Genomic DNA, 16,373 nt, shown 5'->3' with positions numbered 1-16,373 from the left:
AGGTTATTGCAAATCAGTGTAATTATAAGGACTGGTTTTAAAAAAATAATAATAATAAATAAATAAAAATTGGCCTTTTACAAGATCTGTCGATACTGGGCCTAAAGCCCACTTTGTTAATGATCTTCGAAGCCCAGGAAAAGGAGTGGCTGACATTCTCTGCGACGTGGCAAGCGCAAGCTAACGTACGCTCAGGTGCACTTTAGCAGTACCCGGGTTATTCGAACGCACTCCAAAAGACATGGAAAATAGTTCAACGCTGCAAATTCAAGTTCACGTCTCGATTGGATCACTCACAATGTTCCTTCTCAAGGTGCACACTCTCAATTCTTTGTTAATATCTAATTTTCTTTTTATTTCATATATGAAAATATATTTGTTTTTAACAATAAAGATATTTAAATCGTATATTATTATATGATCTTTTTTTTCTTTTTTGTTGAAAACAGACATGGAGATCAACGGCTTTTGGTATATATGGATACCTGAATTTCACTAAAGCTGGTTTCATGTAAGCTCATTTTGTCTCTTTTCGGTTTCTTGTGTTCTTGGGTAGTTAGGAAATTAAGGAAATATTATATAGTTAAATAGTTATGAACGTTGATAAGGTCTTCCATTTATCTGCTTATTGTTATCTTAAGCTAAAATAGATAAGTTGTGGGTCCATTGATGCTTGATCTCACTGTTAAATCATTACTTATCCCAAAAGCTTAAGTTTATAGGAAGATGTGAATTTAATTATTTAATTAATATTCAAATAATCCCCTCATTTTTGGGTCCAAACTTCCCTTCAATAAGTAAGGCCCAACAAATAAAATATTTAACTGAAATTGGGTGAATTGTGAAGTCAGGATTTGAACTCATGATCTTTTGTTCTGACTCATGTTAAATCACTCCTTAGTCTGAATATATTCAAACACTCACTATTTCAGTTGGGTTTTGAGTCTTTGAGTTATCTGTTTATTTACTTAGTATGCTTAAATTGGAAGCAACCAATGTATATTAGGATGTGCTTTTTCTTTTTTCTTTTTCTTTTTTCTCTTCTTCTTTAACTGTCAGGAAGCTTGGGCTGAGATTGAGAAAATGTAGCTCTTCACTTACATTGATTAATATTTCCAAAACAATCTTTGCTTTTGCATTGGTCTTTTTTTTGGGGGGTTGGGGGGGGTGGTGAATATGTATTGCAAATTGCACCTCAATAAAGTTGTCATGTTTCCGGTTTTGATACTTAGCACAATGTTCTACATACCAAAGCTTTTTAGAAGAGCAGTCGGTGTTTGAAATATGAAGTTCATGTAAAAAAACTTCTGTTTTCGCATTTCCAAAATTTATTTATGAATTGTTTGCTTTGTAGTGAACATTCAAAGAAGTTCAAAGCAGAGGATATGGAGACAAGAATAGATGGGAAGAATTGCGTAGTTACAGGAGCGAATTCCGGCATTGGTTATGCAACCGCTGAGGGTCTTGCTTCGCGGTATTGATCATGATCTTCTCTTTTATCTTAAATATTTTGAGCTTAAGTTGTTAGATAGCTAATATGTATCTGTGTATGTGTGTGCATATATGTTTATATATATATATATATTCTAGAGGAGCAACTGTCTTTATGGTATGTCGTAATAAGGAGAGAGGAGAAGCTGCACTTTCTGAAATTCAGTCTACAACAGGCAACAAAAATGTACATTTGGAGGTATTCTTCTTCATCTAGATCAAAGGCTTCTCTTTTTTTATTTTTCCTTATTTTCATCTCCTTCTAGTTGTTGTTTAAGGTTTCTTTTGAGGCCTTTATACGTATAATCATAGGAGTCAGTGAATCCATGTACACTATTTTCTTTCAGATTATGCAATGGTTAATATCTGCAAGACTCTCTCTTTCTTTTACTTTTTGGTTCACATAACTGCAATGATTTATCTCAATGAACTCTGGGCTTTGCTCTTGTGGCTTATTAAATTTGGCTTGCAGGTCTGTGATCTTTCATCTGTCAGTGATATCAAGTCATTTGCCTCTAGATTTTCGTCGAAGGATTTACCAATTCATGTACTGGTAAAGTTACCTTTTTCTTCCTACTACAAACAGAATATCATTTTGATTAAGGTGGATAATTTTCAAAATTAGCCTTCTAGATTTATTGGTCCACCAGTAATGGAGCCCTTTTTAATCTCATAATTTATGCAGAGTTCTTTCTCTTTACTTTGTTTCCTTTTCTCTGGCAATATTTAATCACAAACCATCCTTCTTGATATACCTTGCAATTCTTTTTACTGCATTTTGCAGTAATTTACATCAAGTTGACTGGAAATCTAATATGGAAAATATAACTGCCTGTAGGTTAACAATGCTGGCTTGCTTGAGAATAAAAGAGTTACTACATCAGAAGGGTGTGTCCTTATCAACTTTGTGCAAAAATAAACTTTATTCATTGTATCCTTTTCTGAATGCAGAAAACTGATGAGTTTTATTTTTAATAACTTCTAAAATTCCAGGTTCGAGTTAAATTTCGCTGTAAATGTTTTAGGCACCTACGCCATGACAGAGTTGATGCTACCATTACTGGAGAAAGCTGCACCTGATGCCCGAGTTATCACAGTGTCCTCTGGTGGAATGTACACTGCACCTTTGACCAAGGATCTACAGGTACTGCTTTTTTGAATTTTCCATAAGCTGAAATTTGCCAATTATATGCTTATGAAATCTCCAATTAATTGTCTTAATGCAGTTTAGTGATAGCAACTTCAATGGGGTGGAACAGTATGCTCGAAACAAGCGAGTTCAGGTCAGTTAAATTGAATATCTCTACATAGACCTTGCACTAAGATCTTTTTGTTAAAAAAAAAATCATATAACTATTCAATGTTGAATATCTCTACATGTTAAAATTGCAAAATCAATCCGTTTAAGAAAATCACTTGAGTTATCCTTTGTCAGGTAGCATTAACAGAAAAATGGGCTGAAATATACAAGAACAAAGGGGTTGGATTCTATTCGATGCACCCCGGTTGGGCTGAGACACCTGGAGTTGCTAAGAGTTTGCCTGATTTCTCTAAATCGTAAGGAGCTTATGATACATTTGGTACGCGGAATGACTATTTTATTAGAAAAAATGAAATAACTTCTAGCAGAAATTGAAGAAAGTAAAATGGAATAGCTTTGAAATAATCATTCCTATGGCTAACGAGGGAATGACTATTCCCAGGCTATTTCATTTTACTTTCTTCAATTTCTAATAGTAGTTATTTTCTTTTTTCTAATAGAATAGTCATTATGCATACCAAATGTATCCTTATTCTTTTAATTACATTTCGAATTCCTCCTGTTTGCTTATGTCTGCTACTCAATTCCTTCTTCCTTTGTTTCCTTTTTTATTTTCCCTCTTGTTTGTATTCTTTTTCGACCTTATATGTCTTCACAGGTTTTCAGGAAAGCTTAGAACAAGTGAGGAAGGTGCAGACACAATTGTTTGGTTGGCTACACAACCAAAAGAAAAAATGGTATCTGGGGCATTTTATTTTGATAGAGCTGAAGCACCTAAACACCTTATGTTAGCAGCGACTGGTGGCTCTCATGGAGTAATCGATGCCATTGTTGACAGTCTCCGTTCCTTGTCCTCTCTCTCTTCTTCAAGTTGAAGATAGTTCCATTTGTGTTTCGAGATATTCAATGTTAAACTTTAGATTCAAGCCAGTTTTAAGGTTGAAGGTATTGAGACAAGAGTTACAAGAACTTAAAAGACAAGAGTTACAAGCATTAAAGAGACAATAGTTACAAAGCACTCAAAAGACAATAGTTACAAGAGTTACAGATGATAAATTAGATTTATTGTTAATGTTGAAGTAAAAAAGACTTGTAACGTTTAAACTATTTCTCTATAAATTGTGTCTTGTATAGAATCAAATAAATAAAAGAAAGATGTAGCCAAAGAAAAGGCTTTGACATGTGGATATAGGCCATAGGCCGAACCACCTTAATTTTATGTCTCTTTTTCTTATTCTCATTTATTTGCTAGATTATGTGTTTTTACAGAAGGTATCTATATTATTGAAGAAGATTGGGCCCACCCATTGGCATCATATCTCTTTAGAACAAAATGTTATTTTTAAGGGGAAAATACAATTAACCCCTCCAAAGTTTGACCACTTTTTCAATTTAACTTTCGATGTTTAAAAATTTGCGATGTGCCCCAACGAAGTTTCCAAATTTGTCAAGTGGCCAATTCGTTAGTAATTTCTGTCTGTTCTAACAGAAAGTGCCTCACGTGCTCCGTACATGAATTTTTTTTTCTTCATGCGAGCTTCTACATTTTACCTTTAGTTAGACTCCAAAGCGTCGTCGTTTATGCTGTTCGATTGCTGGTTAGAAGGCAAGGTGTCGTAGGGTCTCTTAACCCCGAAGATTCCCAAAATCCAGTTCCCCATGCAGCCGATCTGGTAGAGACTTGGTTTTGCCCATTTCACCATTGGATCATGGATGGGTCCTCATCGACTCGGTTCGGTGCAATCCACCATCGGATCTGGGTTGGGGCCAGGCCTGGATATGGATTTGTTTGCTCCATCGAGCCTAGATTCAGTTCTTCACGGTTTTGCCTATTGGTAGCGCGGTAGTTTGACGCCGTTTCTCTCGGTACCTTGTGGCGTTTTCTTAGGATCTTGACAAGACCAACGACGAGGTTCTTTGATAGAGTTTTGGGGGCAGGGGATTGGGCCTTGCAGTTGGCCGTGAAAAGCGAGGAGAGCGCGTTGAGTAATCACCCCATGACGAGGTTCATGGGGGTCGCCGCACGGCTGTTGTAGTTGGCCATGAAAGGCTCGATGGGTGCTTCGAACAGATCTAGTGCACTTCAATTCTCTGGCCTTGCCTTCTAACCGAAAATCGCCACCCTAAACACCCATCTTTTTTAAAAATAAAAATAAGAAATTAAATTTTAGTTTATTTCTTTTTTTAATTTTTTAATTGAAAAATGACACGTGGCAAGGGTATTATGGAGATATTTTTCGCCAAAATGGATATTTTTCAAAGGTTTTGGTAATTTGGGGAGTCATAATGCAAGCCTTGGTAGTTTGGGGGAGCCATCCGAAGAAATGGTGGTAGTGGGGGCTAAATTGTATTTTGGGCTAAAAGAGTCACGTGCCGTACACGTGACTCAGTTTCCGTCCACTTAGACGGCACAAACTGACTGATGGGGCCAAAAAATAAGCAAGTGGTAGTTTGGGGGCTAGAGTGCAAGTCTTGGTAGTTTAGAGGGTCATTCGGAGAAATTGTAGTAGTTTGGGGGGCTAAATTGTATTTAACTCTTTTTATTTTAATTTAAAAAAGTGTTTTGATAGAACAGGTAAATTAAAATTATTGTGTATTTTAAATTTTTTCTCTTTAAAAAAGACATACCATACATCTTCCTCATGTGTGGGAATAAATTCCTCTCCATATCATTTCATTATTTATTTCAAATTGAAGGTCAAGATTTAAAGTTGGTACATCTAACGGTGTATATAAAGTAAATGTTGACACGTCTTTTAAAAATTTAAATAATGTAACATCATGTACACCATTACATGTATCAACTTTAAATCTTGACTATAAAATGAGAGATTCGGCTTGCATGCGGTAGTTTAAAAATCACCAACAAAACACCAACAAAGCAGAGAAATCAAACTACAAAAGAACCCTAACTTTTAGATCAGAGAATGTTGTGGGCATGACGACGAAGGGGTGGAGCTGCCACTCACTTACGGTGGAGTAACAGGGATGATGTGTGTGGTGGAGCTGGATTCTATCTTTAGTAGTGGAAAAGGGTAAAAGCTTCTAGAAGAGTAATGAGCTGGTTTTTCTCCCCTGCATTTTGGGTATTTTAGTAGTCGTTTTATTGCTTTCCTTTATGTAATCGGTTATGGGCGTCTGATATCCTGTATAGCATCCGCCTATGTTGTAGACTGTTTTTTTATTCGTATTTCTGTTAGTACAACTATGATGTTCGTTGATGATAGATTCTTATTCGATGCTTTCTCAGCGGGTATTTCGGAAGAGAGCTATGGGTGAGAATGTAAGAAAGAGAATATTGAGATAGTTGTTATTTTCAGAGAGATTGAGCCTCTCCAAGTGCCCGTAACTACCGGTAGTGAATATCCAATACATTTTCTTCATCTTCTTCCTTGGAATTCCTTCCATTTTTATTTGGTTGAGTTGTTATTTCCACCATTTGAGGTCATTAACTTGACAAGTGGTATCATAGCTATTACCTATTGGCCTTCCATTTTCATCCTTCTTTGCTACCCAACCACCAAAAAAAAAAAAAAAAAAAAATCTCATTCCATCCTTTCTTTCCCAGTTTTCCATGGCAGAAGGTACCCGTCTTGCCCAACTTCAAGACTCTGTCAAAGAGTTTAATGATTTTCTCACCCATCAACAGAACGTCAACGCACAACAACATACCTTCAATGTCAGGTTGGAACAGAAACTTGATAATTTCATCAACCTACTTCATACCATTCTCCAGAATCAGAATGGACCATTTCCGGAGCGGCCACTGGAGGGTTAGGATAGGGGCCATCAGCCTCCTCTTGTGCACGATAGACCACCCCCGTGGCCCTAGGGGGTGGCTGAACCGAACTGGCCAAGGGGGTGGCTCCTCTTTTTTTCTTTTTTCAATTTTTATTTTTATTTATTTTTATTTTTTTATTTTTTATATATATATATAGTGTCTCGTGTCAACTGCTGAGGTTGGCACGTGGCGAGCCGTTAAAATTTGGACGGAAAATCTAATAGAGGTACCAAATGAGTTTTTACTCCTAATTAACTCAAGTACTACCTATGATACAAATAAAAACTCAAGTATTAAATTTAAAAATATTTAAAACTCAAGTACCAAAAAAGTATTTAACCATAATTTTAAAGACAAAATCTCATTGTTCAACCTTTTTGCAGATGCGTAGAGGCTGCGTACAAGCAAAGAGGGAGTGAAAAATACTTTAAAAAAAAAAAAAAAAAAAAAAAAAAAAAAAAAAAAAAAAAAATTCACGGAAAAATCCGAACTCTTGCTGTGGAGACATTTCCCACAGGCCACAAGCAAAGTGAGAAAAAGAAAAGAAAGAAGCTGTTTTGTCTTTGAATGTCCCTGGTTGATCCCAGCCGTCCAAGCATTTCACAGCATCTATGCGGTAGTGAAAGCATAGAAGCCTGATCCACTGAAAACGGGGGTCCTCTCATTCTTTCAAACTTTGTTCACCATAAAAAGTTAGAATTACAATTTACAACCCCCATAAAACTTGTTGTATAGCTTGTCCCCTCAATAAATGTCCCTTTCAATGTCTAACTTGAAAAGAAACGAGTGTTGTTGCCTTTGGAGTCTGTATTTTAATGTTGTTTCAAATTACTGAGATTGTGGACGGTAAACAAATTAGTTTGTTAAAATTTATGTCTCACACACTGGGGCCCACCTTCATGTGAGGGGTTGTTGTGCAGTTGTTGTATTGGTGTTGTGCAAGAATCAAATCTCTACTTGCACAATACTTATGTGCACAACAATTGTACAACTAAGACACATTGGGAATGAGACCCATACATGTATGTGGGTCTCACATATATAGGACCCACATGCATGAGTGATGGGTCCTACACTCTAATATATCTTGTTGTGTAATTATTATTCACATGAATGTCATGCAAAAATCATTATTCTATCGTTAAACTTGTTATAAAATTCGGTAAGATAATATTTAACTTTTTTTAAAATGTTTTTGTGATATATATGAAGACGCGGTCAAGACAGCTTTCGGTAGCATATGTTGCTTCCACCATGGCCGGACGCTCGAAATTAAGGATGTTATTTTAAGAATGAGAAAGAAATTAAAACCCACGTTTAGTCTATTTCTGATGAATAATTATGAGCAAGTTGCTCTTAATTAATTAATAACAACAAGAGTCAAAATTTGGTACAACGCTCTCAAGTCTTTCTCTAAAATAAGACTTAGTAGGTGTACGTTACGTTGTCAGTTGCATGTGTTGCTTCCGGCCGGCCATGGCCGGCTGTTCGAATTAGGACAAAGTTATATATATATATATATATATATATATTCAGAAGCATTGGCGCCGTACGTGGACATATATATTATATATACATGTTAATTTGCTCATATGAGATACGTACATCAAATGTTTGTTTGAAATTTTCTTTTGTTTATTTCTAATAAAATATGGTCGAGCTAGCTAGCTTATACTAGATCAGAATTTTAGTTCTTGAAGTTTGCACCAATTAACCCCCTCAAATTTCAAATAACACACGTCTTCTGAGTTCGATCTGATCGACGAAATAACATGTATTCATGTCATCTTTATTTTCAAGTTGGACAAAGGTTTTAATTTGTCGCATATGATAGTTGGCACCAGTTACGACCTGGTCACAACATCGTTGTTCGATTAATTCTCAACATGCATGCATGGATTCATAATAGATCAGTTCAGTTGACCCGATCGAAGCAGTAGGTCTGGACGCAAATATAGGTTATATGACAGGATTAGCATTTTTAATTTCATGGACATGGCAGTCGTTCTTGAATGTAGAGATCGAACTAGATATCATTAATTTGTTTTCTCAAAGGGTACTGTTTCATACGAGTAATGTTTTTTTGCACAACTCTTACACAATTTTTGCACAGCTCTAATAACTTTTTTTAAGATCAACCATTAAATATTTAGGGCTCACATGTAGGAAAACAAATCCAATATTAGTTGATCATAAAAAAAAAATTAGTTAAAGTTCTGCAAAAGTTGTGCAAGAAACATTATTCGTTTCATACTGATCTGGTGACTACGTACTATTAAGCTTTAGGAAAAATACTCATGTACAACAGTTGTACAGGTTTTTAGAGACATGGGATGGGTTCCATGTGGTGGAATTCACATGACCTTGGACGTCACTAGCTTGTGTTCTCATTTGGAGTCTGATTAATGGGAAATGCTAAAATACAACTAGCAACTAGTGCACAATCTCAAGATACATCGGAGAGATCCATACAATTTAAATTTAATTTAATTTTCTCTCTTTTTCTTATACAACACTAGAAATAAAATTAAGATCCTTAAAAAAATTAAACCGTCAGTAGTGCACAACCCAAAAACACATTGCGGGGGGACCCACATGTAGTGCATGAATCATTTCCCTTGATTCAATCAACATGGCTGTACACATGTAGTCATGCATGTGTGGGTCCCCCCAATGTATAATGGGGTTGTTCACTAATTGTGCATTAGTGGAGCATGAATCATTCTCCCTGATCAATTAGATGACTTGGCGGTTTAATTTTTTTAAAGATCTTAATTTTATTTCAAGTACTGTTGTATAAGAAAAAGAGAGAAAATTAAATTAAATTAAAATTCTTAAAAAATTACAACACAAACAGCATAATTGTTTTTTACCAAGAAGTAAGGTAAATGAAATCGATTTGGCACATGCATGATAGTTGGCAGTTGGCACCAGCATTTTCCTACGTTAATATTGTATGCGTTTCCAAAAAAAAAAAAAATCTAATTCAAAAAAAAAAAGAAAAAAAAAGTGTTTTGAAAGGTAGATCGAAGAAGAAATTAATGATCGAAAAAGAAATTAAAGGCTTTTTGAGCCGCTTTAATTAAATTGGAGCCGTTTTTGTTAAAACGGCTCAATTTAAAGTCGTTTTAACAAAAGATGCTCTATATGGAGCCGTTTTGTTGAAAATGGAAAACGGCTCCTAATTAAAGCCGTTTTAAAAACGGCTCCATTTAATTTTAAAAATAAAAAAGACTCCATTTATAATAACTCTCGCCCAATATACTACAAATAACATTAATTGATATATATATATATATATATATATATATATATATATATATATATATATATATATATTGCAGTAGTCTGATTAATCATGATAGAGTTCAGTCGATCAGACTTGACAAAGTGAATGCTCGATCGAACGTTCGATCGATCCTAGTGTAGTAGTCTGATCGATAATGATAGAATAATATGATCGATAGACCATCCGATCAATCCTAGTGCATTAGCCCAAACGATCGTGATAGAGTTCCATTAATCAAACTTGAAACAGTGAAAGTTTGATCTAATGAGCGATTGATCCAAGTGTATTACTCTGATCGATCGAACATCCAATTATTCATAGTGCATTAGTATGATCGATTCTAAGTACTAGTCCGATTGATCATCATAGGATCAATAAAAGATCTGATCGATCATAGTGTATTACTCTGATCGATTGAACATCCAATCATTCATAGTTCATTAGTGTGATCGATCCTAAGTACTAATCAGATCGATCATGATAGGATCATAGGATCGATAGAAGATCTAATCGATCCAAGTGTATTACTCTGATCAATCGAACATCCAATCAATCCTAGTACATTAGCCTGATCGATCGTGATAGATTTTGATCAGTCAAACTTGGCAAAGTGAAAGTTCGATCTAATGTGTGATTGATCATGAGTATTAGTCCGATCGATCATGACAGGATCATAGGATCGATAGAAGATCTGACCAATCCAAATTATTACTCCAATCAATCTAACATGCTATTATGATACGATTATTCAATCAGTCAACTTGACATAGTGAATGTTCGATCTATATATATATATATATATATATATAAAAGTTATAATTATAATTAGTATATATATTATATATTTGTGTTTAAGCATGACTAGTTTACTTAGTATATGTTAATTAACTAGCTAATATGTTAGTTTATGAGCTAACTAGTTAGTATATATGTTAACTAATACACAAACATATAAATATTAAATAACATATATTAATAAATTGAGTAAAAATTAAAGCAATTGGAGCTGTTTTGAGAAAAATCATTAACGGATCGACCATATTGACAAATTTAGAAACTTTGTTGGGACACATTGCATTAAACATTTGAGGCAAAATTAAAAAAAAAATGAGCAAATTTGGGGGTTAATGGTATTTTTCCCTATTTTGAATGTTTGATTTCACAACCAAATATCACAGTATGCGGCATGCACCAGCCAATTTATTGCTTATTATATATAATACGTCTCTTTTCAAGCAAATGTTTGATTTCAAATTCAAAAAATCACAGCATGCACCAGCCGGGAATCGAACCCGGGTCTGTACCGTGGCAGGGTACTATTCTACCACTAGACCACTGGTGCTTCACGTCGGTTCAACTGCAAACAAAAGCTTTAGACAAGTGATAGATAAAATTTGGCCGGAAGGACCCAAATTAGAGGATTTGGCATGTACCATACTTCAGTCAATGTTTATTAAGACTTTCTTTAGCTATGGAAGCTAAGATTGTTGCCGTAACGCTCTTAACGATCATGATTATTTGAGACGCTATAATTTGCAGCGAAATAAAACATGCTCAGTGGATCCAGCACCACCTTTTCTACCAAGTAGGATCATCCAACACCACCTCCTTCTCAGCGGCTTTTATGCCGGTTATTACACGTTTAGATTCTCACAAAACTAAATCTAGATAGACATGAAATATTCAGATGAGTTCATCACTATCATGTGGAATATGTTACAGAAACATTCAAAATGAAGGACCCAACAATGCCGGTTTCCTCAGCCGGTACTGACGAAATCTGTGTCTTGCATACTCCATGTAGTCGAAATCAATCTTGTTCACATAATCCTGCAGACGAAGCAGAAGGTTTATCTTACTCTTTCACTCACTCATGCCTATAATTAATAGTGAAACGAGATGTATGTGGGAATTCTTACTGAAATAATTCCCCATATGCCCCAAAAGAGATGGTTTGCAAGAGTGTATTTCTCCACATCCTGGACTACCTGCTCCACTTGTTCCTCAGTGGGTGCATCGCCTGAACACCAATGATGGAGATGTTTTTAGGTATGAGAAAAGTGAGAATCACTGTTAATTCGCAGTGGATAAACATTTTATTTGGAAAAGGGGTCGTTGGATTATCTACTATAAAATGGTTTCTAATAGGTTTTTTCACCAAATAATTGGGTGGAACTCATCCCAAACCAAAGCAATAGGAGTTTTGACCAGCAAAAACTAAGCACAATTCCCAGATCCTTGTTGTTCACAAAAATCATTGGACCGAATAGGAAACTAATGAGCTAACCTGTTGAACTCAAATACATGCGGACGAATCTTTGGCGCTCCTCCAGACCTGATACCAAATTCAATGAAGTAAGGAAAAGGTAATTTTGGATGCAGTGAAATCCACAGAACGACAGAAGTAGCAACATTTACCTGGATATTTACTATAGTCTAAAACATGAGGTGTCTCAGAATGGTAATCTGCTGCCATTTCACAGAAATGGTTTGCAAAGTCATAAGCAACGGGGTTGTAACTTGCATACTCGTAATCCTGTGAAAATGAAAAAAACAACACCAGGAATACAAATGAACTAGTTACAACAGGGTCATGCATTTATTCTACCACAAATGCGACTTTTTGCGATAACCCAGAAAAGGCAAGAAAGCTTGCAGTGCAATGATAGAAACATGAATGCACAAAATCATGGGTGAATTGCCAGGCTAAAGATGTGGAGAACCATGCAAGCAGTCAAGAAAACTCATTTTTAAGCCTTTTTTTTTTTTTGGTACTGAGATATGATATGTCATTGAGCAATTTAAAAACAAATGCTATATAAATCAAACAATTTAATCTCTTATTCCATCTACTGTTCTCTTCTTTTTTTTTTTCCTTTATTGGTTGACCTCAGAAGTCACACTTGAAGTTACAGTGCAATAATCTTGGTAGGTCAAATTTCTTTCTTTAAGAAAGAGCACAAAAGTCATTTATGAGTAGTCTTTCTTGCACCAAAATTGTAATCTATAAAGTGATCTTTTTGGATTAGTAAAATTGCAGTTTATGATATTATTGTATTGTGCTTACTGCTAAATACCTTTCATGCCTATTAAGTTACATATAGAGTCAGAGGGCCATTTCTTTTGCCTAGACAATAGCAAAAAGACAAATGTTGTTCAAGATTTAAGAACAACATTAAAGTTTTTAAAAGCTTCACCTGAGGGATTAACTGTAGTTCTCTAATCTATAGAGTACAAGGTAGAAGAATAAATCCCACACAGGAACAAAGTAATATCATGATTATTAACCAAGAAGAAGGTAAAAATATTACAGCACATATGTTGTAGGTTTTTTAACAGAATCTAAGCCAAATCCGATAGGTGAAATAATGACTCAGAACTGGATGTCATAATGCAGAGGCCATAGGTACAGCTAACACATACAGAGTAGGAAACTTACAATGAGAGTGATTGATCTTGTCTCTTCATCCATCATTATGTTACCATATTGCAGGTCATTGTGACAAAATCCAACATCTAGATGATCATGTGACAACTCTTTCTGTAGCATACTAATTTCCTCCTCTAGAGTATCCAAGCAAAATTCCTTTCTGTCTTGTGGGGAAGACAAACTTTTGGCCTCGCAAAGCCAGTTTCTGAGGAAGGAACAACCGGGGCATTAGATATCTCCATATTTGAGCGGGAATTTTTAACTTATTTTACGTATTATTTAACTTTTGATAATAATATCCATACCTCATTCTGTCCCAGAGGAGTAAATTCTTTGGACCAGGCATATCAAGATTGTGGAACTCTCTCATCTTAGCTGCAATGAGGGCAGAAATTTCAGGATTTCGGAGGTCAGCAGCTGATAATGTCTGAAGATCAGCAAAAAGATGAAAAAATGTTATCCAAATTAATCTCTGCAAGGATAGAAAATAGGTGAAGTAATAACGCTGAGTCCTCGGTGCTGTTTTTCCCTTAAGTAACTAATTTCATTTCTTCTATCCAAGGATGCAAACTTTGAGTTAAGGGTAATGCTATTCTTCACATCCATTTATCTCACCAGTTGACGTGGCATATTTTAAGCAACTTTTCTTCTATATTTTTGAAGTGGCTGACATGAAAAGCCAGTTAAAATATGTCACATTAGCCGGTATGAAATAAGTGTGAATAGTAGAATTACTCTTGAGTTTTAAATTAAAGAAATTTAAAAAGAAAGACCGAAATAAACAAGCAAGTGAATTTGACTTGAACCAAAGACAGCTTCTCGTATTCAATACTTGTTTCATTTCAAAATTTGTCTAGCTACAATTACTACAATAAAGTATATATCCTTTGCAGTTGGAGTCAATAAATGGAATGCCCAGATCAATAGATAAATGGAGAGTGAACGACAAGAAATTATTCATTTAAAAAAAAAAAACTCTTCTATCCAAAATTGATCATACTGAGTTAGTATAACATGGATAACCTTTATAGTCATGGATAAACAGAGACAATAGCAGTACAAGGTCTGTATTTAATGCACTTGCTTCACTATTATTGGGTAAATTTTGGCCTAAGGAACAAGCTTATAGATTAATTTTTTCTATGATAACATATTGATGGCTGTAAGTTAGATTCACATTCTTTTACACAACCTCAAGAACCATCTTAAATTAACTTCGTCACTAGCTTGCCTAGTTCTTTTGTAGGCATACTGCACAAGAAACATCTGATATGGTTTTTGATTGATAGGAGTTTTCTTATCTTAATATGTATGTACGTATATGTGTGTGTGTGTATAAAAACCATCACTTAACAATCTAAAAGGATGGCTAAGCTTTCTCAGGCCTGAGTGCTGAAGTCTTTTTTCCTCACTTTTCCCCACTGACTCGTTTCAAAGATGCCTTAATAACCTTATCATTTTAATTCAATAGTCGTAATTAACCCATTAAAATAGCAAAAAAATAACTAAAGAAAAAGAAACAATACAAAAAGGCAAAAAGAGTGAAGCTGTCATGATTAAAGCAGGTACAATATGATGAAATCAACAAAGGAATATAATCAATAAAAGCAAATCCATTCTAATTCATGCTTTCAAAATTAACAAATAACATATAATCATAATAATTAAGCATCACAAATTCACATACTCTAGCATGAATGAACTCCTCGACCCGCCCATCTGGGAACCGCCCGAGAAGGCGTGGCCCCTGCCCGTGCTTTGACACGCACTCAAACGTCCTAATCTCATCGTCCCTGTTAAAGAAAACTTCCACGCCTTTACCATAAACCCGAACCAAGACCTTTCTGACAATCTCACCGTTCTTTGTAGGCCAGTTTATCTGGTAAACCTCATTAGTCATTGCACCGCTTAATCGGATCACACGCAAGGCCCCCATATCATCGATCACGTCGCCCCAGCTGGCAGCCACTGATCGAAGCACTTTCTTTAGTTCCTCAGGAAGACAATCTTTGACAAACCCATTTGTCTTTATGGCCATGGTGCTTCAATACTATGAGGGAATCGTAATAAAGTTCAACCTACGACACAAACAGAGAAGATCACCATTTCTAAGGCTGTATATATCAACCAATTAAAACATTGTCTGTATCATACTTAATCTACCCAAAAAGTCAAATCAAATATAGAATACTAAGATTCAACGCCTTAAGCAAAAGATAAGCAACCAGAACCAATTATAGAGAAAGATTAAAACAATATAATAACATAAAGAACTGCATGCAAGAACCCAGTTCAAGAAAACTTCGATAGAAGTGGAAAAACAATCATATAGAACCGGAGTAGTAGATAGCATTGAAACTCACCCGATATGCGCAAATGAAAGCCTGTCCTCAAGGAACAAAGAGTTGCAAGAACGATGGTATATAGCTAGACTTGTTGCGAGCTTATTTAAACTCAGAAATAAAACCCAAACCTTGAAAGTTTTATGGTATTCGAAAGAATTTAAGCACTTAGTTTAGAATCAGAGATAATCAAATTATGGGATATGAATGCGTTTGTGTGAACTAGACCAAGGAAATCCTTTCCTTCGTTCCTATTAAAGAAACAGATAGCAATTTAATATGAAAAATGATAGATTTAAAAAACCACCACAATAACTATACAACACCCGCTCATATACGGATGGAGCTCAGTGTTGGAAGCCCATTTCTCGTAAGGAAAGTGTTGTTTAATTATTGTGGTGGTGCTGTGTTGAAATTAAATCTCATATAATATCTATCCATTCGGGTCCCTTGGATTATCGCGCCACGCATCGGAACCAGAGACCCCAGATCCAACAAATAGGGGGTTGCCACGTTTAGAAAATCCAGCAGGAGTTGAATCTTGACGGAGATTCTGGAACAGGTCAGGTTACCGTGCCCAACTGGAACTGACCGATTCCCAACGGAGTTAAGTTTTAGTTATAGTCGTTATCCAATGGCAAATTAAACGACGCGTGTTAAATCTTTTGCTTTGCACGGGGACGGGAGTAAAAGAAAATTAAACGTTTTAAGGGACAGCTTTTCCCGCAAAACGCGTTGAAAATGTGTGTGGATGGTTGAGTTATGTTTTATTTTATTGT

At 35.4% G+C, this 16,373-nt stretch overlaps 2 protein-coding genes and 1 non-coding gene across 3 annotated transcripts; 1 reads left to right on the top strand and 2 right to left on the bottom strand.

Moving 5' to 3' along the window:
- Positions 1-162: 162 nt before the first annotated feature.
- On the top strand, positions 163-3,966 carry LOC133866667 (uncharacterized). The gene is made up of 10 exons (XM_062303269.1): positions 163-313; positions 450-511; positions 1,355-1,474; positions 1,591-1,690; positions 1,964-2,044; positions 2,330-2,379; positions 2,485-2,635; positions 2,718-2,774; positions 2,927-3,048; positions 3,411-3,966. Exons 1-10 carry the CDS (start codon positions 242-244, stop codon positions 3,625-3,627), a joined length of 1,032 nt encoding a protein of 343 aa, XP_062159253.1. The 5' UTR covers positions 163-241; the 3' UTR covers positions 3,628-3,966.
- A 7,127-nt stretch (positions 3,967-11,093) lies between these two features.
- TRNAG-GCC (transfer RNA glycine (anticodon GCC)) lies at positions 11,094-11,164 on the bottom strand. The gene has a single exon. It is a non-coding gene; the product is annotated as a tRNA-Gly (tRNA).
- A 190-nt stretch (positions 11,165-11,354) lies between these two features.
- Positions 11,355-15,969, bottom strand: LOC133866856 (probable choline kinase 1). Its single transcript, XM_062303508.1, has 8 exons — positions 15,616-15,969; positions 14,940-15,330; positions 13,558-13,679; positions 13,262-13,457; positions 12,241-12,358; positions 12,110-12,157; positions 11,742-11,842; positions 11,355-11,652 (listed from the first exon to the last, which is right to left on the bottom strand). The coding sequence occupies exons 2-8, from the start codon at positions 15,288-15,290 to the stop codon at positions 11,551-11,553; spliced, it is 1,038 nt and encodes a 345-aa protein (XP_062159492.1). The 5' UTR covers positions 15,291-15,330; positions 15,616-15,969; the 3' UTR covers positions 11,355-11,550.
- Between the last annotated feature and the right edge of the window lie 404 nt (positions 15,970-16,373).

This window comes from Alnus glutinosa, chromosome 4 (assembly GCF_958979055.1).
Source record: "Alnus glutinosa chromosome 4, dhAlnGlut1.1, whole genome shotgun sequence".
In the NCBI taxonomy this organism is placed as follows: Eukaryota; Viridiplantae; Streptophyta; class Magnoliopsida; order Fagales; family Betulaceae; genus Alnus; species Alnus glutinosa.
This window is presented reverse-complemented; position numbering and strand designations above follow the sequence as displayed.